The 23,603-nt window shown below is 38.8% G+C and overlaps 1 protein-coding gene across 1 annotated transcript; it reads right to left on the bottom strand.

The window, feature by feature from the left end:
* Positions 1-22,913: 22,913 nt before the first annotated feature.
* On the bottom strand, positions 22,914-23,603 carry LOC124775832 (eukaryotic translation initiation factor 4 gamma 1-like). Its single transcript, XM_047250665.1, has one exon. It carries the CDS (start codon positions 23,601-23,603, stop codon positions 22,914-22,916), a length of 690 nt encoding a protein of 229 aa, XP_047106621.1.

The following is a 23,603-nucleotide window of genomic DNA, read 5'->3' as shown; positions in this document are numbered from 1 at the left end:
GTACATTTACATAAATGTATATCACACGGACAACCAAATTCAAAACTGAAAATTGCACAACTGGAGTTCTTCATTTGTCACCAACATATCGATTCCATCATAAAAGTTGTCATAAGGTAATTTCACAACACCCCCTTCATTCGCAATGTCCTAAGCAAATAATTAAAATAGCATTATTGTGCAAAAACGTGATAAATTTCGCTGGTTGAGTAGTAGAGGTGTACCTTTGCTTGATCATGTGATAAGCATTCCAGTTGTGTCAGTTCTGCATATTTCAGCCACTCATTTTCGTCAGAAGAAAGAGCTGCTTCTGTAGTTGTGTTAGGCTCTGAGAGAGTTTCAACGATGTTAGTACTGTCCACTGGTGGCAAAGCATCCAGATCATCATTCTCCTAAATCGGGGAATGTACTGTACTTTACGAGCTTTGTTGGTTTTCATTATAACGAATATTATATTACAACCTGTAACAGCCATCTACATCTACATTTATACTCCGCAAGCCACCCAACGGTGTGTGGCGGAGGGCACTTCACGTGCCACTGTCATTACCTCCCTTTCCTGTTCCAATCGCGTATGGTTCGCGGGAAGAACGACTGTCTGAAAGCCTCCGTGCGCGCTCTAATCTCTCTAATTTTACATTCGTGATCTCCTCGGGAGGTATAAGTAGGGGGAAGCAATATATTCGATACCTCATCCAAAAACGCACCCTCTCGAAACCTGGACAGCAAGCTACACCGCGATGCAGAGCGCCTCTCTTGCAGAGTCTGCCACTTGAGTATACTAAACATCTTCTCCGTAACGCTATCACGGTTACCAAATAACCCTGTGACAAAACGCGCCGCTCTTCTTTGGATCTTCTCTATCTCCTCCGTCAGACCGATCTGGTACGGACCCCACACTGATGAGCAATACTCAAGTATAGGTCGAACGAGTGTTTTGTAAGCCACCTCCTTTGTTGATGGACTACATTTTCTAAGCACTCTCCCAATGAATCTCAACCTGGTACCCGCCTTACCAACAATTAATTTTATATGATCATTCCACTTCAAATCGTTCCGCACGCATACTCCCAGATATTTTACAGAAGTAACTGCTACCAGTGTTTGTTCCGCTATCATATAATCATACAATAAAGGATCCTTCTTTCTATGTATTCGCAATACATTACATTTGTCTATGTTAAGGGTCAGTTGCCACTCCCTGCACCAAGTGCCTATCCGCTGCAGATCTTCCTGCATTTCGCTACAATTTTCTAATGCTGCAACTTCTCTGTATACTACAGCATCATCCGCGAAAAGCCGCATGGAACTTCCGACACTATCTACTAGGTCATTTATATATATTGTGAAAAGCAATGGTCCCATAACACTCCCCTGTGACACGCCAGAGGTTACTTTAACGTCTGTAGACGTCTCTCCATTGATAACAACATGCTGTGTTCAGTTTGCTAAAAACTCTTCAATCCAGCCACACACCTGGTCTGATATTCCGTAGGCTCTTACTTTGTTTATCAGGCGACAGTGCGGAACTGTATCGAACGCCTTCCGGAAGCCAAGAAAAATAGCATCTACCTGGGAGCCTGTATCTAATATTTTCTGGGTCTCATGAACAAATAAAGCGAGTTGGGTCTCACACGATCGCTGTTTCCGGAATCCATGTTGATTCCTACATAGTAGATTCTGGGTTTCTAAAAACGACATGATACTCGAGCAAAAAACATGTTCTAAAATTCTACAACAGATCGACGTCAGAGATATAGGTCTATAGTTTTGCGCATCTGCTCGACGACCCTTCTTGAAGACTGGGACTATCTGTGCTCTTTTCCAATCATTTGGAACCCTCCGTTCCTCTAGAGACTTGCGGTACACGGCTGTTAGAAGGGGGGCAAGTTCTTTCGCGTACTCTGTGTAGAATCGAATTGGTATCCCGTCAGGTCCAGTGGACTTTCCTCTATTGAGTGATTCCAGTTGCTTTTCTTTTCCTTGGACACTTATTTCGATGTCAGCCATTTTTACGTTTGTGCGAGGATTTAGAGAAGGAACTGCAGTGCGGTCTTTCTCTGTGAAACAGCTTTGGAAAAAGGTGTTTAGTATTTCAGCTTTACGCGTGTCATCCTCTGTTTCAATGCCATCATCATCCCGTAGTGTCTGGATATGCTGTTTCGAGCCACTTACTGATTTAACGTAAGACCAGAACTTCCTAGGATTTTCTGTCAAGTCGGTACATAGAATTTTACTTTCGAATTCACTGAACGCTTCACGCATAGCCCTCCTTACGCTAACTTTGACATCGTTTAGCTTCTGTTTGTCTGAGAGGTTTTGGCTGCGTTTAAACTTGGAGTGGAGCTCTCTTTGCTTTCGCAGTAGTTTCCTAACTTTGTTGTTGTACCACGGTGGGTTTTTCCCGTCTCTCACAGTTTTACTCGGCACGTACCTGTCTAAAACGCATTTTACGATTGCTTTGAACTTTTTCCATAAACACTCAACATTGTCAGTGTCGGAACAGAAATTTTCGTTTTGATCTGTTAGGTAGTCTGAAATCTGCCTTCTATTACTCTTGCTAAACAGATAAACCTTCCTCCCTTTTTTTATATTCCTATTAACTTCCATATTCAGGGATGCTGCAACGGCCTTATGATCACTGATTCCCTGTTCTGTACATACAGAGTCGAAAAGTTCGGGTCTGTTTGTTATCAGTAGGTCCAAGATGTTATCTCCACGAGTCGGTTCTCTGTTTAATTGCTCGAGGTAATTTTCGGATAGTGCACTCAGTATAATGTCACTCGATGCTCTGTCCCTACCACCCGTCCTAAACATCTGAGTGTCCCAGTCTATATCTGGTAAATTGAAATCTCCACCTAAGACTATAACATGCTGAGAAAATTTATGTGAAATGCCATGCACATGGACTGAAAGTTTTTGATTGATGATGGATTCAGGTTGTTCGATAGAATATTAGTTGTTGAAGTACTTGAAATACATACACATTTGCTTACCTGTACTAACTTTAGCGCTAATTCCAGTATCCTTTTACTTCTTCCACTAATAGAATCCAACATAAAACTCTACAGCAATTTGCTGTCTCCTTATGATTAACAATGCGTATGACAATATGACAGAGAGCGGCGTATTAGTTTCGGAGCGGCGTATTAGTTTCGGTGAAATTGTCGTATCATAACTTTCCATTGATTACCGCTGGGTTCATACGATAGCATCACATTGCTGAATTTCTTTTCTGTGAAATACATATGTGCAAGGTAAGACTTAAACAATTCACATGGGATAAAAAGCTCAAAATCCTCGTTTTTGTGCTTACGATAGTTTAGCTCTGACGTCCAAAATTTTGATGAACGTTGCTGATTTCAAGTCTTCTTCAACCTACTTAAGCACACAGTATAGGAAGTCGCAAAACAACGAAGTTTACTTCAAGTAAAAGTGTAGAGGATATGTCATTAATTCATAGCTGACATGAAGACGAAGTTTGCTGTTGTCCCAACGTCGATCGGTCAGGTTTTGCGGTAGAACTGCGAGCAAATCACACTTCATCATTTCGAGGCAAAATAAGATAGTCTTGTGCAGTTGATTAATGCTGCAACGCATTCATATATACCAATGACAGTGATACGTATGAGTGGATCATTGTTTCTGCAGCTTTATATTGATCTTCGGGGACCCAAGTCACATTAGGGGCAAAAATTAAAAGAAGGTCTATTCAGTGGTAAAAGCCTTATATAGGATCTATCAAAATCTGGAAAAATAGAAAAGAATAATTTTTAACAATTCATTCGAAATGGTTTCTAACCAGTTGCAGAAATTAATTCAGCGCTTTTGTTAGACTCTTGCCCTGGACAAAAGGATATCTCTGCCTTTCACGAGGACGACGAAAAGACTGTTAGTACAATTCAGGTTCCACCCGGAACAACCAATGTGACTCTCGATAAAGCAGTTTTTCGACTGTGGAAAGTATCTTTCAGGAAATTGTCGGACAATATAATTTCCCATAGCTCCAGGCCACTTGATGTTTATCAGGAGAACAATACTCTTTGATTTCAGGCATTTGTGTATTATCAGTTTGCATTGGCACATATTACGAATTGCTTATGTTACGCTCAGTATGCAGCACAATAAGCAGAACAACGGCCAGGACTCAATAGCAATATTATTTAAATGAAGCTAGTAACAACTTGGACATGCCTGAAAGCATTACTTTTTTTCCGTCAGGTGTGCCTGGTGTAAGAAAAATGTTTTTTCTCGCCATTCAAATAACACTTAGCTTTATTGTGACGACTATGAGGAATAAAGAAGGAACTGTTTCATTGTTTCTAAAATATGTACGGATGCAAAAATACGTCCGATCTCCTGTGGAAATCTCAGAGTAGGGAACAAGGAGGAAATGGACAGGGACTGTGGATAGGTGGCACTCGATGGAAGTGTGAACCGGTCGGCAGGCGTGCCGAGATAGTCTGTGGAGTTAGCATACCGCCGCACGGGATTAGCCAAGCGGTCTTAGGCGCTGCAGTCATGGACTGTGCGGCTGGTCCCGGCGGAGGTTCGAGTCCTCCCTCGGGTATGGGTGTGTGTGTTTGTCCTTTGGATAATTTAGGTTAAGCAGTGTGTAAGCATAGGGACTGATGACCTTAGCAGCTGAGTCCCATCAGATTTCACACACAGTTAGCATACTAGTGTGTTCTGGATGGCGCAGTGGCTAATGCGCCTACCTAGTAAGCAAGAGATCCTCAGTTCGAATACTGGTTGGTACGCATTTTCACTCGCCACCGTTGATTTCATCTTAGGTCCCGATGCAGCTGGCTCCCTTTCCCTTTCATTTTACTCTTCTCCATTTTTAATTTCCATATAAAATATACATTATACAAAAATTATCATAAGGACTGTCTTACAGGAATTGTTATAAAATGATTTATGTGTAAGAAATATTCTATTTCAAAAAAAAAATTAAAGTCACGATTGATGGAAGTCGTCTGTGGTGTACCATTAAGCACTGCCTTCATAACAAAATCTGAAAAAGGTAAGAGTATTGTCCTTACGAAAACAAAAGAATACGTTGAAAAAAAAGAAGATTTCATCAGAAAGAACAACATAAAAAAGTTAAAATCAAACCCAACTAACAGGTTTCAAACACATGTTAAAAACGCACTCAAAAACGTAGAGTACACATTTACAGACAGAGAGAAAAAGAGACTTGTAGAAAAACACCCCAAGCCCCCACCAAGAGATGTCAACCAAAGGTCCATAAAGAAAATTACCCAATCCGCCAAATAGTAAAATTCAGAGCAGCTCCTACATACCTACTAGCAAAACAAATGCAGTCACAGCTCACCCAGTATTATAAACTAGAAAATTGATAGAACAATGAGAAATACCTCTCAACTGGTAGAACATATAGTAGACACTAAAATCTCTGACACACCAACATTGCTCTTCTTTGATGTAGAAAGCATGTACAGCTGCATCCCTGTTAAGGAAATCATAAAAATAACAGAAGAAAAGCTGAAAACACACAACCAGCTATCTCATGAACATTCAGATGAAACAATAAAATTATTGCAGTTAATAACACAACAAAATCATTTTGAATTCAATCAAGAATACTACATACAAGAAGAAGGATTATCTATGGATTCATCTATTTCAGGAGCATTAGCTTAACATTTTCATAAATCATATAGAAAAATTATTATATAAAGACATAATAACAAAGAAAAGGTACAACATCATATACTCGCACAGATACATGGATGACACAATATGCATGGTAGATGAACCTAAAAACAGAATACAGCATCTACACAAAGACATAATTACTGTGCACAAAAACATCAAGTTCACAATAGAAGAAGAACAAGAAAACACACTCACCTTTTTAGACCTAACCAAAAGAAAAAACAATAATAAACACGCATCTGATATATACAGAAAACCCACAACAAGTGACATTATCTTAAATGCAACCTCAGACCACTCACAGAACCACAAACATGCAGCAGTCAGACACATGTTAAAGAGGCTTAAAAGGATCCCCCTAAACACTTCCAATTACCAGAAAGAGTTAGCGACCATAAAACAAACAGCATTAAAAATGGACACAAAGAAACCATGGCAGACAAAATAAACAAATAATGCAAATAACTAAACAAACCACACTTACTCTTACAACATGCACTATAACAAAAAATGACATACAATGACCTTAAACAACAAATTCACACATAAAATAGGTAACATATTAAAAAAACAAGGAATAAACATAGCTTACAAAACAAACAATTCTTTACAAAAGCTCATCCCAAACTGAAAGCAAAACTAGACAGATACCAATAATGTGGTATCTATCAGCTCAGTTGCAAAGATTGTGGGAAGATATACATTGCAATGACTGGCAGGACATTCGACACAAGATATAAAGATCACATGAGAACATTTAAATATGGTATAAATCATTCGACATTTCCAGATCATCTAAAACAAGAACACCATAGACCAAGCAACATTGAAAACGATATGAAAATCAAAAAAATCAGTAAAGACAGATACTCCTTCTGTACTAAGAAAATTTCCACATACAAAAAACATTAACATAAAATAAACAGTTCCTCAATGACCAAATAAATATTGGAAACCAGACTCTATATAGAATAATCATATAGAATAATTAATGAAATTAGATGAAAAAGAAAAGTGCTTTTTCCATCCTTCATCCCTGGCCTCTCTCTCCCCCACCCCCCTACTCAAGTTTCAATTCTCTTCTTGCTCCTCACCTTCTCCTGTAACTCACACTCCATCATTCTGCTATATACTTATGTCCACTCATAATAGTTTCCCCCTCTCCCACAAAAAATACTTCTATCGCTAATCCTTCTCTACTCTTACACATTCATAAATACATAGAATCATAATTAAATAGAATTAAACTTATACAATAATCTAATATAAAAAAATTTCATAGGTCAAAGACAAAGTAGTGGAAAGGTTATATTGGCAACAGTACAAAACACAAAACACAACAAATACTTGAAGCACAAAAACAAACAGAATATAGTGGTGTGCATAATAGTGTATTGTAGAAAACATAAGAAATGTAAAGTGCTGCAGAACATTTAAAAATTAGACTAAAACAATCAGTGTCTAACGCAGAGAAAGAACGTTATGCTAGCAGACGACATTTCCCGATGTAAGAGAGAAATCGATCGAAAATCACCGTAAGTACAAATCAAGTTATTCTTAAGGCACTGTTTTTCGATCTAAAAGCAAATCAAAATGTAAATAACTTAATTACAGACCTCAATAAAGCTATACGCGCCTGGTGAATAAAATCACGCATTTTTGTAGCTGCAATGTCAGAACAAAAATGCGCTCAAAGTTTTGTTTGTCTGTATCTATTTTTATTTGACATTGTACAACAATTTTTAACAGTAATTAATTTCTCTTGGTACAACTCCACATGGGCTTACAAAGTAATTTGCAAATTCGTCACGAATTTCTTTGTATGTGTTTAAAATTCTCTGTGGTATATTTGGGAGTACAGAAATAGATGATGCGGCAGCATCTGGCCTCCAAGCCCCAGAATCATATCACCTATCTTTAGGAAATAATAATCGAAGTCTACTTGTGGACTGTAATAGCTCCTTGACATGAAATTTCTCACTAAAAATTTGTGGAGACATACTGCTATAATAGTGACAGTTGGTGCTTTCAGGGGTGTAACAAAATTTTTGGGGGGGAAACGAAACACTGAGTCCATAATGCCGAAAGTATTTTTCACAACCACCCTTGCTCTTGACAATCGATAGTTAAAAATTCTTTCTTTTGAGCCTTGGTTGTGTCTTCCTGGATATGGCTTCTGATGTATTCCTGTAATGGAAAAGCATCAATTTCCATGTGTACATATGGTAGTGGCTTTGTCCCAGAAAGTAAACATTAATGAGGTGGAAAGTTCAGATTTTTTTTGAGTTAGTTCACTTGCAGAGGTTTTCTTAAAAACACCTCCATGGCAGGGAGACCATCAACTTTATATTCCCCTATCAAATTAACTGTAAATCTTAGGGATGCTGAAGCAGAAGAAATTATCTTCACTTAAAATTAGAGTGTAGATTTAATTAATAACAATATAATCAAATACACAGTGTGAACATTGATAAAGCTGACAAACTGCAGGGAAGGATTCCTGACTGAAAGTGGATGAAAGAAGCTCCTGTGCACATGCAACCAGAAATGCATCGTTGCCACAGTGATGGCACTGACGAACTGAGGCAAAACAACCGCTGTATCATGTGTGAGATAAGGAGGCGAGCAAGTGTGCCGGGACTAACCCCAATTCACTGCTAGTAGCGTACGTCACCTTAATGCGCCTGCATGTAGTGCGCAAGTATTGCACCGCAATTAAGTGTAAAATTGAAAGTCAAAATTTACATTTAAAAATTAGGTAAAATATATTTTATTGTAATAACGTTTCAACTATCAAGTCTTAATGTACCTAGACCTGATATTTTCCATAAAAATGCAGTTTTAAGAAAATAATAAGTGGCTCTAAATAACAAAGCTAGAAATCCAGAATTTGGTCAGAATGTGCCTATGGAGTTCATAAAAAAGTGGTACACGTTTCAAAGCTAAAGAACGAAAATAACGACCGGAATCCACGTTTTTAAGAAAAAGGGAAGGCGCTAAAAATTGGACTTAGAAACGTAAAAAAATGTTTTCTGCTTCAGTTCACCCTAAAAATCATAATTAAGACACCACGCTAAGCCACCTCTTATAGTTTTTGAGTAATTAAGTGAAAACCAATTTTGTAATTAAAATATAGCAAACTGTAGTAGATTAAGTACCTGTAATTTTAATGACAGAAAATCTTGGTTAAAGCAGACGATAAAAACCTACTACATAATAGAGCTATACCAAATGTTAGAGTTGTAGTATTAACAGCCAATACAAGTTTTCGTAAAGGTATGGTTCAGAGGTAACCATCTACTGATCTACTGTTAGTTCCACTATAAAAATTCTAGAAGGCAAAGCTTTTACTCGGGCAAGCTGAAACTTTTTCTGTGCTTTCAAAGAACTTACTAAATACATGTAAAAATAAAGAAGATTCTGAATTAATTCATAACTATGTTATAAAAGATTATGTGTCCAAGAAAGCGGTAGTTCTGAGGTGGCTGCTGTGTGTTAAGCCAGTAGACAACACACGTTCCCTCGCCCGTCTGCTGTGACACCTATATACATACAGCCCGAGAGGCAGTAGGAAGGTTCACTTCGCACTCAGCCACTGTAAGAAGAGACACTGGAAAGTTTCAGATAGATTATATGATGGTAAGACAGAGGTTTAGAAACAAGGTTTTAAATTGTAAGAGATTTCCAGGGGCAGATGTGGACCCTGACCACAATTTATTGGTTATGAACTGTAGATTAAAATGGAAGAAACTGCAAAAGTAGGAATCTGAGGAGATGGGACCTGGATAAACTGAAAGAACCAGAGAGTGTAAAGATTTTCAGTGAAAGCATTAGGGAACAACTGACAAGAACATGGGAAAGAAAACATAGAAGAAGAATAGGTAGCTTTGAGAGATGAAATAGAGAAGGCAACAAGCTAACAGAAGAGATATTGAAATTAATTGATGAAAGGAGAAAATATAAAAATGCAGTAAACTAAGCAGGTGAACAGGAATACCAACATCTCAAAAATGAATCGACATGAAATGCAAAATGGCTAAGCAGGGATGGCTAGAGGACAAATGTAAGGATGTAGATGCATATATCACGAGGGGTAAGATAGATACTGCCTACACGAAAATTAAAGAGACCTTTGGTGAAAAGAGAACCACTTGTATGAATATCAAGAGCTCAGACTGAAAACCTGTCCTAGGCAAAGAAGGGAAAGCAGAAATGTGGAAGGAGTATATACATGGTCTATACATCAGCAATGAACTTGAAGGCAATATTATGGAAATGGAATAGGACATAGATGAAGATGAAATGGGTGATATGATACAGAGTGAAGAATCTGACAGAGCACTGAGTGACCAAACTGTAATTGGAAACAGGCCCTGGGAATAGACAACGTTCTGTTAGTGCTAATAGCCTTGGGAGAGCCAGCCATTACAAAACTATTCTATCCGGTGAACAAGATGTATGTGACAGGTGAAATACCCCCAGACTTCAAGAAGAATATAATAATTCCAGTCCCAAAGAAGTCAGGTGTTGACAGGTGTGAAAAATCACCAAACTATCAGTTTAATAAGTCATGGTTGAAAAATACTAATATGAGTTCTTTACCGACGAATGGAAAAACTGATAGAAGCCGACCTCGGGAAAGGTCAGTTTGGATTCTGTAAAAATGTTGGAACATGCAAGGCAATACAGACCCTATGGCTTATCTTTGCAGATAGGTTAAGGAAAGGCAAATCTATATTTCTAGCATCTGGAGAAAGTTTTGACACTGTTGACTGGAAAACTCTTTCAAATTCTGAAGGTGGCAGGGGTAAAATACAGGGCGCAAAAGGCTATTTACAATTTGTACAGAAATCAAATGGCAGTTATAAGAGTCAAGGGGCATGAAAGGGAAGCAGGGATTGAGAAGGGAGTGAGACATGGTTGTAGCCTATCTATACTGAGCAAGCAATAAAGGAAACAAAAGAAAAATTTGGAGTACAAATTAAAATACATGGATAAGAGATAAAAACTTTGATGGTTGCTGACCACATTGTAATTCTGTCTGAGACAGCAAAGGACCTCGAATATTAGTTGAAGGGAATGGACAGTGTCTCCAAACGAGGATATAAAGTAAAAATCAACAAAAACAAAATGAGGATAATGGAATGTAGTCGAATTAAATCAGGTGAGGCTGAAAGCATTAGATTAGGAAATGAGACACTTAAAGTAGTAGATAAGTTTTTCTGTTTGAGAAGTAAAATAACTGTGATGGTCAAAGTAGAGAGGATACAAAATGTAGACTCGCTATGGCAAGGAAAGCGTTTCTGAAGAAGAGAAATTTGTTAACATCTAATATAGATTTAAGCGTCAGGAAGTCACTTCTGGAAGTATTTGTATGGAGTTTAGTCATGTATGGAAGTGAAACATGGATGATAAATAGTTTTGACAAGATGAGAATATAATATACATTTAAGCGTAAGGAAGTCACTTCTGGAAGTATTTGTATGGAGTTTAGTCATGTATGGAAGTGAAACATGGATGATAAATAGTTTTGACAAGATGAGAATATAAGCATTTGAAATGTGGTGCTACAGAAGAATGGGTAGGACACATTCTGAGGCATAAAGGGATCACCAATGTAGTATTGGAGAGAAGGGTGGATGGTAAGATTCGTAGTGGGAGACAAAGAGATGAATACACTAAGCAGATTCAGAAGGATGTAGGTGGCAGTAGTTATTCAGAGATGAAGAGTAGAGTAGCATGGAGAGCTGCATCAAACGAGTCTCTGGAATGAAGACCACAACAACAACAAGTAAGGAAATGTAAGTATTATTATCTTCGTTTAAGAGAAGATTTTTGGATGCATTTTGTCTTGTACTCCTTTTTCAATATTATATTTTCTGTTTGCTCCAGTGTTAAACATCAAAATGTCAAGATCTACTGAAACTGCACAACAAGATGCCATTCTCAACCCACCTAAGAAACGAGTGAAAAGATTAACATTAAGCATTTCAGAAAAGAAAATTATACTGAATGTTTACAAGACAGAATGTGATTTACCTCCAACAACAATAACAAGAGAAATTATTGCTAAAACTCCACATTCCACTGGGGTCAAGTGGCTCATCCATTCACTGAGTGCTTTGAGAACATTAAGCTAAACTCACCAAGGAAAGGCAGCCTCACAAAAAAAATAATTCAAAATGTTGACGACTTCAGCAGAAACATCATAAGGGGGAAAGTGCACAAGTTTTTGCAATGAGCTGCCTACTGCTGATAAAATCCTCTTCCATTAATGAAGATCCTGATCTGCTGGACTTCACAAGAATGTTTCACTCTTTATTGAAGTAGATAAATTTCATATAAGTTAATCATGGATGTAAAAGCATGCTGATTGAGAAATAAGAGATTATTCTATGGAGAAGGCATTATTTAAGGATGATAAAATCAGCATGCCAGGAAGGTAGGAAAATTTATGACTTGGGCGAGACCTGGCTAAATGCAGGCCCTACATGGAATAAAATCTGGGCAGATGATTCAGTGTAGTCAACTAAGGAAGCCTTTCCATCTGGTTTGTCTACAGGGAACAAAGTGCCATCTGGGAAAGGAAAACGACTAATAACAACGCATGTTGGGAGCGAGACAGGTTTGGTGGACAAGTGTCTGAGGGCTTTCAAATTGAAAAAAAAAAAAAAAAAACCCACAGACTATCACAAAGAAATTAATCTTGGTTTTCCTAAGTTCTTCCTCACCTTGAAGATAATTGTGTTATTGTATGTGATAATGCGCCATACCACTCCCACGAACTAGAAAAAATTCCAAACACAAGCTCCAGTAAACAGAGTATTATAGACTGGCATTTGTCGGAAAAAAAATCCATTTGAAAATGAAATATAGAAGTGAGAACTACTGGCTGTCGTCAAGGAAAATAAACCAGCTTACTACGCGTAAGTTGTAGATGCTACGGTAAGTTCAGTAAACAAAACAGTTTTAAGAATGCTGCCATACAACTGTGAATGCTACTGAACTTGTCTGGGCACAGATTAAGAATTATGTTGCAGCAAGAAACAAAACCTTCAGACCGGATGAAGTGAGAGTACTTCTGGTTGAAGTGGTCACTGAAGTAATGCCGGATGTGTGTACATACATTAATATTTGTTTCAAAGATCATGAATATGACATTTCATATGTTGTGGAATGTGTCACTTTAATATAAGTTTTCTTTATAGAAAATAATTAATTTTTTTACTTTTTATTTATTTACTTCATTTCTAAAAATTCGTTTATTGAATAGAAGGAGTTATCATTCAGTAATTCTTTTAATTATATGTATATGGTGTCTGTTCTTTCAGACATGTCCGAAAGAACAGACACAATTTATGACCTGCACCCGTCTAGAACGAAATTAGGATTATATTAATGTCTTCAGCTGATGATGGGCGTTGATATATATCAACAGGGATAAGTGAAAATGTGTGCCTCGACTGGGACTGAAACCTGGGATCTCCTGCTTACATGGCAGACGCTCTATCCATCTGAGCCACCGAGGGCACAGGGGATAGTGCGACTGCAGGGACTATCTCGCACACGCCTCCTGCGAGACCCACATTCTCACCTTATATGTCCACACACTACATTCGTAGTGCCGCACGCCAACACACTCATTACTCGTGGAAGACATTCTTACCAAGTTCCGTAAGAGTTTGGGGAATAAGTGTGCATCCGCTCAGAAGAAGAAGGTCATGGCCGGTATTGCCAGAACTACATACTCATATGGATATGGTGTTTGTTCTTTCGGACATATCCGAAAGAACTAAAACAAAACAAAAAGACTGCAGTCACCCCATAATGAAGATACTATAGGCGTTTTCCTCCTCCTGCTGTCATCAAACGGCACGTTGACGGGCTCGAAGATCCCAGTTCTGACACCAGATAAAGTATCAGAAGGATGCTAACAGAGACAAGGGGCTCCATGGGCAATCATACCTAACAGTTACAAAGAGCTTTTATTGCTTTCACTACATGACATAGTAAGGCAGGCATGCCTTGTTGAACTCAAAATATGCCTTCAACAAGAATGCTGCAAATGAGATTCTAATGAATGGAAGAGACCCACCATGGTTCAATGACAACGTTAGAAAGCTGCTATGATATAGTTAAGGCCTGGTAGGCAAATGGAAACAGGACAAAGCCAAAACAAGCAGTAGGAGATCGATGTAAGAAGCATTCAGTGAATTTTAAAGTAAAATTTTGCCAGATGATCTGGCTTATAGCGGTCTTATGTAAAGTCAGTAAGTGGATCAAAATCATCCATTCAACAGGTCAGTGACCATACTTGCACCAAAACAAAAGATAAGAGAGAGGAGGAAATTCCGAAGTCAGTCTTCCAAAATTGTGTCATCATAGTACACCATAGCACGGTTCCCCTTTTAATCATTGAACAGAAAATCAACTTGAGCTGTCCAACAGTGAAAAGGTAATAGGACCATATAAAATACCCATGATGTTCTAAAAGTTAATGTGAAATTAAATTGCTCCCCTTCCTTCAATAGTTTATTGTACATCACTTGAGCAACTAAGGGTACCTAGTAATTGGAAACAAGTGCAGATCATTCCTGTTTTCAGGGAAGGCTGTCACACAGATGTGCATAATTGTTGGCCTATATCACCAACAACAATCTGTTGTAGAATTATGGAACATGTGTTATGCTCACACATTGTGTCATTCTTGAAGAATAAAAATCACCTTTATAATACTCATTGTGGGTTCTATGAGGAGAGATCTTGTGAAACGCAGCTTGACGCGCAGAGGATCGATCATTGGCGCAGGGGATGGTAGTTGAACCTCAACATAAATAAATGTCATGCAATGCATATAAATAGGCAAAAAGATCCACTACTGCTCGATTACACTGTTGTACAAACTGATGGAAACAGTAAATATCGTAAAATACCTAAAAGTAACCATTGTAGTGACCTAAAGTGGAATAACTACATAAAATAAATAATAGGAGCAGCATCTGCCAGACTGAGATTCATCAGGATATCTTACGAAAATGCAATTTACCCACAAAAAATACTTATTTGACCTATTCTTCAGTATTGTTCATCAGTCTGGGACCCTTACCAAATGGGTTAATGGAAGAGATGGAGAAGACCCAATTAAGAGCAGTACATTTTGCCACAGAATCATTTAATTGGCAGGGAGGCATTATGGATATGCTAAACAAACTCCAATGACAGGCACTACAATGTAGCATTGTGAATGAAGAGGTTTACTGTTGAAATTCCATGAGCTTACATTCCAAGAGGAGTTAGGCAACATATTAATTCCTCCCACATACAATTATTTTCTACTTACAGCATTCATAACTGGAACAGGAAAAGGAGGAAACAGATTGTGGTATCAGAAGTATACTCCGTAGATGTAGAACCATAAACTAGTGCTATCCTCAGTTTTTCCTCGAGGCTAGAGCCCACACAATTGTGAGAACATCTCCATTCTGATTTCGCTGTAGAGCAACACCCGTCAATGGCAGGAGTCCAGTGAAGCTCCTTCACAGTCACCTGCGTTGGGATACTCCTTAATCTGTTGTTACTGCCATTACACTGACACACCAACACCACATTATTCTGGGTTAGCACTCTGGTATTATTACCGTATTTACTCGAATCTAAGTCGCACTTTTTTCCGGTTTTTGTAATCCAAAAAACCGCCTGTGGTTTAGAATCGTGTGCAAAGTAAGCGGAAGTTCTGAAGAATGTTGAAAGTGCCGCCACAACTAACTTCTGCCGTCGAATATACACTACTGGCCATTAAAATTGCTACACCATGAAGATGACGTGCTATAGACCCAAAATTTTACCGACAGGAAGAAGATGCTGTGATATGCAAATGATTAGCTTTTCAGAACATTCACACAAGGTTGGCGCCGGTGGCGACACCTACAACGTGCTGACATGAGGAAAGTTTCCAACCGATTTCTCATACACAAATAGCAGTTGACCGGCGTTGCCTGGTGAAACGTTGTTGTGATGCCTCGTGTAAGGAGGACCATCACATTTCCGACTTTGATAAAGGTCGGATTGTAGCCTATCGCAATTGCGGTTTATCGTATCGCTGCTCGCGTTGGTCGAGATCCAATGACTGTTAGCAGAATATGGACTCGGTGGGTTCAGGAGGGCAATGCGGAACGCCGTGCTGGATCCCAACGGCCTCGTATCACCAGCAGTCGAGATGACAGGCATCTTATCCGTATGGCTGTAACGGATCGTGCAGCCATGTCTCGATCCCTGAGTCAACAGATGGGGACATTTGCAAGACAACAAACATCTGCACAAACAGTTTGACGACGTTTGCAGCTGCATGGACTATCAGCTCGGAGACCATGGCTGCGGTTACCCTTGACGCTGCATTACAGACAGGAGTCCTGCGATGGTGTACTCAACGACGAACCTGGGTGCACGACTGGCAAAACGTCAAGTTTTTCGGATGAATCCATGTTCTGTTTATAGCATCCGTGTTTGGCGACATCATGGTGAACGCACATTGGAAGCGTGTATTCGTCATCGCCATACTGGCGTATCACACGGCGTGATGGTTTGGGGTGCCATTGGTTACACGTCTCGGTCACCTCTTGTTCGCGTTGATGGCACTTTGAACAGTGGACGTTATATTTCAGTTGTGTTATGACCCGTGGCTCTACCCTTCATCAATCCCTGCGAATTCCTACATTTCAGCAGGATAATGCACAACCACATGTTCCAGGTACTGTACGGGCCTTTCTGGATACAGAAAATGTTCGACTGCTGACCTGGCCAGCACATTCTCCAGATCTCTCACCAACTGAAAACGTCTGGTCAATGGTGGCCGAGCAACTGGCTCGCCACAATATGCCAGTCACGACGCTTGATGAACTGTGGTATTGCTGCATGGGCAGCTGTACCTGTGCACGCCATCCAAGCTCCGTTTGATTCAGTTCCCAGGCGTATCGAGGCCGTTATTATGGCCAGAGGTGGTTGTTCTGGGACTGATTTCTCAGGATCTATGCACCCATATTGCGTGAGAATGTTGTCACAAGTCAGCTCTAGTATAATATATTTGTCCAATGAATACCAATTTATCATCTGCATTTCTTCTTGGTGTAGCAATTTTAATGGCCAGTAGTGTATGTAGCGCTACACAGGCATGCTTAGCAGGCACAAAGAAAAATATTGGCACCAAAACCTCTGAGTCAGTAAATAAATTTAAAAAAAAGGTAGAAGACGAGCTTTTTTCTCCGCCCTGAATTTCGACGCCTGCATTTTCATATGTTATCCAACGAAGTAAAAAGAAATTCCGTATTGCTCATCTTCGAATGTAGCAGCCTTTCAAATATTCGTAGCAACAAAAATATATTTCTTTACACAAAACACCAACAATGCACAAGGATCTAGGATTGTCGCACGAGTTGATACGCTGGGTCTCATTAAGATTTCACGTAGCGGCACCTATTGCTTCGTGGAATTTTGTGAAGTGCTTGTTGGTGTAAGTGAATCATATTGAAGCGCTTCCATTATAGTGCCAAATTCAAAAGGGGAGTTATTTCTTTTGCTGAACAAAGTTCTAATCGCGTTGCAGGTCCGCGTTACGGGACTGATGAGAGCAACGTCAGGCGATGGCGACTGCAGAGAGACAAATTATTTGAATGTTCAAGTAGCAGGAAAGCATTTTGTGGGTCAAAGTGTGGCTGATATCATGCACTAGAAATAATTTTAAATGCATTTGTTAAGGAACAGCGTCAGGAATTCCTGCCTGTAAACGCCGAAATTATAAAAATTAAAGACACATGAAATTGCTAGAGAGCAAAAAATCGAAAATTTTAAGTCTAGTCGCAGCTGAATTAATCTGTTTATGAAGCCCTGGGGTTTTTCACTTCGGAGGCGAACTTCCGTTTGCACAGAAGCTGCCGAAAAATTATTAAGAAAAGCTTGTGGAATTTCAGCATTTCATAATTAGGCGGCGCACGGAAAAAGTAATACCTTCTTGGTCAGATAGGAAATGCTGACCAAAGTCCCGTATATTTTGACATGCCGTCAAATTATACGGTTGACGCCATAGTAAAGAAAGACATAAGTGTTCTTTCATCAGGGGGTGAAAAACAGCGGATGTCCGTCATGCTTGCTTGCACAGCAGATGGACATAATTTACCCCCATTCACAGTTTTCAAGCGAAAGACTTTACCGAAATCGGAAGTGTTTCCAAAAACTGTAATTGTACGAACAAACGAAACTGGGTGGTTTTCGGAGGACATGTTGCTGGAATGGATTAGGCGTATGTGGAATCTTCGTCCTGGCGCACTGCTTGGTTTACGCAAGTAATCTCTGGTTTGCGCAGTCTGTTGGCAATAGATACGTACACAGGCCATACAACGCCTGCAGAAAAACGAGAATTAGAGGAAAGCAAAACGGACGTGGCAGTAATTCCAGGTGGGATGACGTCAATTCTGCAACCACTTGACATCTGTTTGAATAAACCATTTAAGAACAAGCTTAAATGCATGTACACAGACTGGCTTTCGAAAAGCGAGACAACTGACACCAACAGGACGTGTAAAACGCGCATGTCTGTCGCAAGTGTGACAATGGATTTATGAAGCATGGAAGCGTGTTCCAAATCAGACTGTTCAACAAGCATTTAAAAAATGTTCGATATCCAATGCACTAGATGGTACGGAAGACAATGCTCTGTATGAAGAAATGAGCAACAAAGAATCCAGTGATACTGATTCAGAATGTTTTAAATTTCAGCGTTTAATTTCGATGTTATTTTCATTCTTATTTTATAAGTATTGCTACTCCGCATTGCACAGGATAAAAAAGCGTGGAGAGCTTCATCAAACCAGTCTACGGACTGAAGACAACAACAACAACACACACTACGCATTTGAAGTCATCACTAAAAATCTACTACGAAAATCCGACTGGCAAGACTGACTGGGATGTGTGTCAGTATGACCAACTCTACGTTCTGAATTTTTTCCTACCTGTGACAAGAGATGGTTACTAATAGAAACTTTTATGAATCGTGAATCACATGCTGTATTCTCTTCACCATAAGAATAATACGTATGTAAACATTATGCCATGTATTCCTTCCTGTTTGCTGCTATCTCATTTGAATCCTATCTGCCTAATAAACTACGAAACTATAGTGAGACAACAGCAAACGCGGAAGAATATACATATCATGTCATGTTTATATTCGTATTATTCTTATGCTGAATAGTGATACAGTCAGAAATGAAGCACGGCAACTGACTAGATTTTAAAATCTAAGATGACTCTAATTTCTGCGCAGAATCTAATGTACTAAAGAGGCGTCTGAAAGATTTTCAAACGGAGAAAAATTTTCGCTAAACTCTCGTTCAGAACATCATCTGTCACACGCAGTCTATTATTTGGTTCTTTTGATCATTATCAAAGAAAGCAGCAGTGTAAGTAACAACAAAAAGCAGTCTCTTGCCATTGTTTCGCTAATAAGACAATTCCTCTCTTTTTTTCTATTGTAAGCGGCGGTAGTGCGCACAAAAGCAAGCCATGCCGCGAGCGGCGACAGGTCGTAAACACTCATTATCAGAATGTGACAAACAATGCATGACATAGTTCAATGATGCATTTTCATCTTAGGGCGACGTAAACACCTATAACAAAGAGAACGGCACTTATCAGATCAAAGCAAAATAAGCAATCGATTCAAACCAGACGAAGCACGTGAAACAGAAAGGGTACCCGAATAAATACGGACGGAGCACCTGGCTCATACCAATGGCTACAGGGTAAAGCTTAACTGCTAAGCTTACAACTCGAACCAAATTACTGTAGCTGTATCTTCATCCATTCGACTTAAATTGTGTCTCATGTTACAATGGACGAACTTTGTTTCGATTTGGAGGTGCGGTCTGAACTTTTCTCTCCCCTTGAATTTCGAGTCTCAAATTTCAGATGCGGCTTAGATTCGGGAAATTTTTTTTCCTTGATTTCGAGTCTCGTTTTTCAGGTGCGGCTCATTTATTTATTTATATCCCATAAATCCAATACTGCGAGGCATTCGAATGGATGTAGGATGTGTCAGAATTATTACAAATAATACAAAAGGAATACATAAAAGTACCTCTTGCAAGAGGATATCTGGTATAAGACAAAACACACATTAATAGGTATAAAAATTACATTAAAAAATATGATCCATCTTAATAGCTAAATGAAAGACACAGTAATGTTAACAATGATTGTATCATAATGCACAATAGCACATCAAATTAGTAAATGAAAAAATCAATTACAGTTAACTCTACTGATATATTCTTCTACGGAATAGAAGGAATTATCTAATAAATACTGTTTGAGCTGTTGTTTAAATTTGGGAAGCTCGTGGATAAGTAATTTCAGTGATGGTGGGAGGGCATTGAACACCTTGCAAGCTCATGTAATGGACTCCTTTTTGTACAATAGTAAGGTTTTTTATTCATAATGGAGGTCCATCTTCCTCCTGGTATTGTGGGTATGGTATGAATCATTGGTTCTGTACGATTGCCCTTTTTTACCAATGAAACATAACAAGGAGTAGATGATATATTGGCATGCAGTTGTCAGTATCCCTAATTTTCTGAAAAGGTTCCTACAAGAATGTTTAGGCTGGACTCCGCTCAGAATCCTAATAGCTCTCTTTTGGACAATGAATATTTTTTTTGATAGTGGCTGATTACCCCAGAAAACTATGCCATACAGCAATAATGCATGGAAATAACTAAAGTAAGCAGTTTTTGTGGTTTCTCAGTCACATACAGTGGAAATAATATGAACAGCAAATGTTGCTGAGCTGAGTTTTTTGTGGGGGTGTAAAATATGTTCAGACCATTTTAGACTGTTGTCAATGTGTACACCCAGAAACTTGGTTGACTCAGCTTGTAGTAACTCACTACCATTAATTGATCCTCAACTTTTTTCCTTACTTGGAAATGCACAAACTAGGTCTTATTAACATTTAGTGATAATCCATTATTCAAAACCAATTACATACTTCACTAAAGACAATATTGGCCGATTCCTCAAGATTGAGGTTGGTAGTTTTGTTGATGAGGATAGAGGTGTCATCAGCAAAAAGAGTAAAGTGAGTTTTAAAGCTAGTATGCAAGGGAAGCTCATTGATAAAGATGAGGAAGAGAAGGGGGCCAAGTACAGAGCCCTGAGGAACACCACAGCCAATAGAGCCCCAGCTAGATGACAGAGAGTACCCCTCAGAGTCGTTCAACATGACCTTCTGCTTTCTTCCAGCTAAGTAGGATTTAATCCATGAGCCAACTGAGCCACTTATACCATAATATCCAGCTTTTGCTAAGAGGATTTCATGATTAACACTATCAAAGGCCTTAGAAAGGTCACAGAAGATACCAATAGGAGATAATTTATTATTAAAAGACTCAAAGACTTGATGGGTGAAGGAAAAAATAGCTTGTTCTGTTGATACACCCCATTGAAATCCGAACTGGCTATTGTTTAATACCTTATAATGCATGAGGTATTCAATAAGTCTTTTCTGAACCAATTTCTCAAGAATTTTGGAAAAGGTTGTTAAAGGGGAGATAGGTCGATAGTTGGTAATGTCGGCTTTATCGCCTCTTTTAAAGAGAGGTTTGACAATAGCATACTTTAGTCTCTCAGGAACAATCCCGTGCTGGATGGATTCATTGAATATGTGGCACAGTATTTTGCTTATTGGCTTATAGCACTCCTTCGGTAATCTTGAAGAGATACCATCTATGCCAACAGAATTCTTGCTCTTCATATCTCTAATTATATTCTCAATTTCATGCACTGACAGGAGACACTTAAATCTACTTTGTTTTTTCATTAATAGCTTTTTGAAGGGATAATATGGCTTTATTAACAGAAGAAGTTTTTCCAGTTCGTACTGCCAGAAAGTGGTTGTTAAAAATGTCAGTGATTATTTCAACATTGTCATGAATGGTATCATTTGTTTAAATTTCTATTGTTTTTTCTGCAGCAGGGATTTTACCTGCTTCCCTTTTCATTACGCGCCATATGTTTTTAATTTTGTTATTGGAGACATCAATTTCTGATTTTATAGAAATACTCTTTGCCCTTATTAGAACTTTTTTAAGAACAGAGCAGTATAGTTAGTAATGTTTTCCTTTTCTACACTATAACTGGATTTGAGTGAGGCATACAGATTCCTTTTCCTCCTGCAAGACGTTTTAATGCCCAGAGTTAGCCAGTTTTTTTTAGAGTAGGTCTCGTGTTTGGATTTGACAGTCCTTTTAGGAAAGGCCGCTTCAAATAGGCAGATAAATTCATTTAGAAAAGCATTGTACTTGTCATTAACATTGTCAAAGAGCTCAATCTGGTCCCAGTCTATTTCTTGTTGGGAATTACAGAAGCTATTGATAGACTGTGTGTTAATTACTCTGAAAGTTTTACTGCGGGAATTGTTCTTGCAAAGAGGGCTAACATTATCAATTTAAAGTAGTTGACCATCATGATCTGAGAGCCCATTCAATATACGTTTTACAGCCATGTTTAGAATTCTACTGCTGTCTAAAAAGATGTTGTCAATTCGACTTGTAGAATTAGCTGTGACTCTAGTGGGAAAATCCACCAGTGCCGTTAAGTTAAAAGAGCTCATTAAATGTGACAAATCATTTCTTCCCACGTTATCTGTAAGAAAGTCAACATTAAAATCGCCTACAATTATAATATCTTTTGTTTCTGAAAAGAGATGAGTTAACAGAGATTCTAACTGTTTTAGAAAATACAGATTTTGCCTGCAGGAGCCCTATAAAATGAAAGGACAGTAATTTCAGAGAAATCAGTACAGATTACAACTCCACAAAGTTGATCAATACAGTATTCACTCAAGTCTAAAGATCTATAAGCTATTTTGTTCTTAACATAAATCACCACTCCACCCTTACCTAAAGAATGTCTACAGTAAAGAGCTCCTAGGCTATAGTTATTCAGTTGCAGTGTGTCACAACCAAGTTTCATAAAGTGTTCACTAAAACAGATTACATCGGCATTATTAATAAAGTCCTTATCTAAAATGTTAATGGATAGCTCATCTAGTTTACTTAGTAAGTCTTGAATGTTCTGATGGTAAACAGCAAATTTATTAGCACTGGCTGGAGATTTGAGGTGGTTGATTGGGTTAGTCTCCCTTAAAGTATTAACATTAGGCTTACTTGGAGATGTAGTTATGATACAATTCTCCTTTCCTTGTGATGATACCATAAAAAATCCTCACTATGAACTGCGGCTTTTTTGTACCTCTGTATCCTCCTCCTTGCAGGCGGCACTTCTCCTTGTGTTGGTGAAGAATCCTTGTCTGTTAGCTGCTCTGATGGTTCTGCAACAGCTGCAAATGATACTCTGGGTGCTGATGATGCTTCATCTTTTGGCTCTGGAACTATTCTTGATGCCAGTATATCTTCCTGAGGTGATGCTGGGAAAGCCTCTTCTGCTTGTGGGAGTGATGATATCCCCTGATCTTCTTCTGAAATTGTTGGTAGGTCTATTCTGGATTCTGGAGTGATTTCTTGAATGACCATTGGAGCAACATTATTTGTTGATGCAAGTACTACTGTTGCAACCACTTCTGATGAGGATGACTTTTCTTCAGTTGATTCAGGTTTTGCTGCCCTTGGTGAAATCTCTGTTGAGTCAGCAATTAATCCTGGTAATGCTGCCACAGGTGTTGGCTCTCTTGGATTCGCTGATGATGGTGAATTTGCTAATGCTGTTAATAGTGGGTCCACTGTTGGGAGTTGAGTTGTTGCAGTAATTTTGGAAAGTTGAGCTGCTGCATATGGTGGTGTTTGCTGAGGTACTGAAGGTTGAACTGTTCTAGGTGAGTAATTTATTTTTTTGGTACTTTCATGCAGCAT

The sequence above is a fragment of the Schistocerca piceifrons genome, chromosome 2 (assembly GCF_021461385.2).
Source record: "Schistocerca piceifrons isolate TAMUIC-IGC-003096 chromosome 2, iqSchPice1.1, whole genome shotgun sequence".
Taxonomy (NCBI): Eukaryota; Metazoa; Arthropoda; class Insecta; order Orthoptera; family Acrididae; genus Schistocerca; species Schistocerca piceifrons.
Note: the sequence above shows the minus strand (reverse complement) of the source record. Positions and strands in the feature narration are given on the sequence as shown.

Coding starts and splice junctions, on each gene's coding strand:
- LOC124775832 (XM_047250665.1), bottom strand. CDS start 23,603: ATGCTGCATGAAAGTACCAAAAAAATAAATTACTCACCTAGAACAGTT.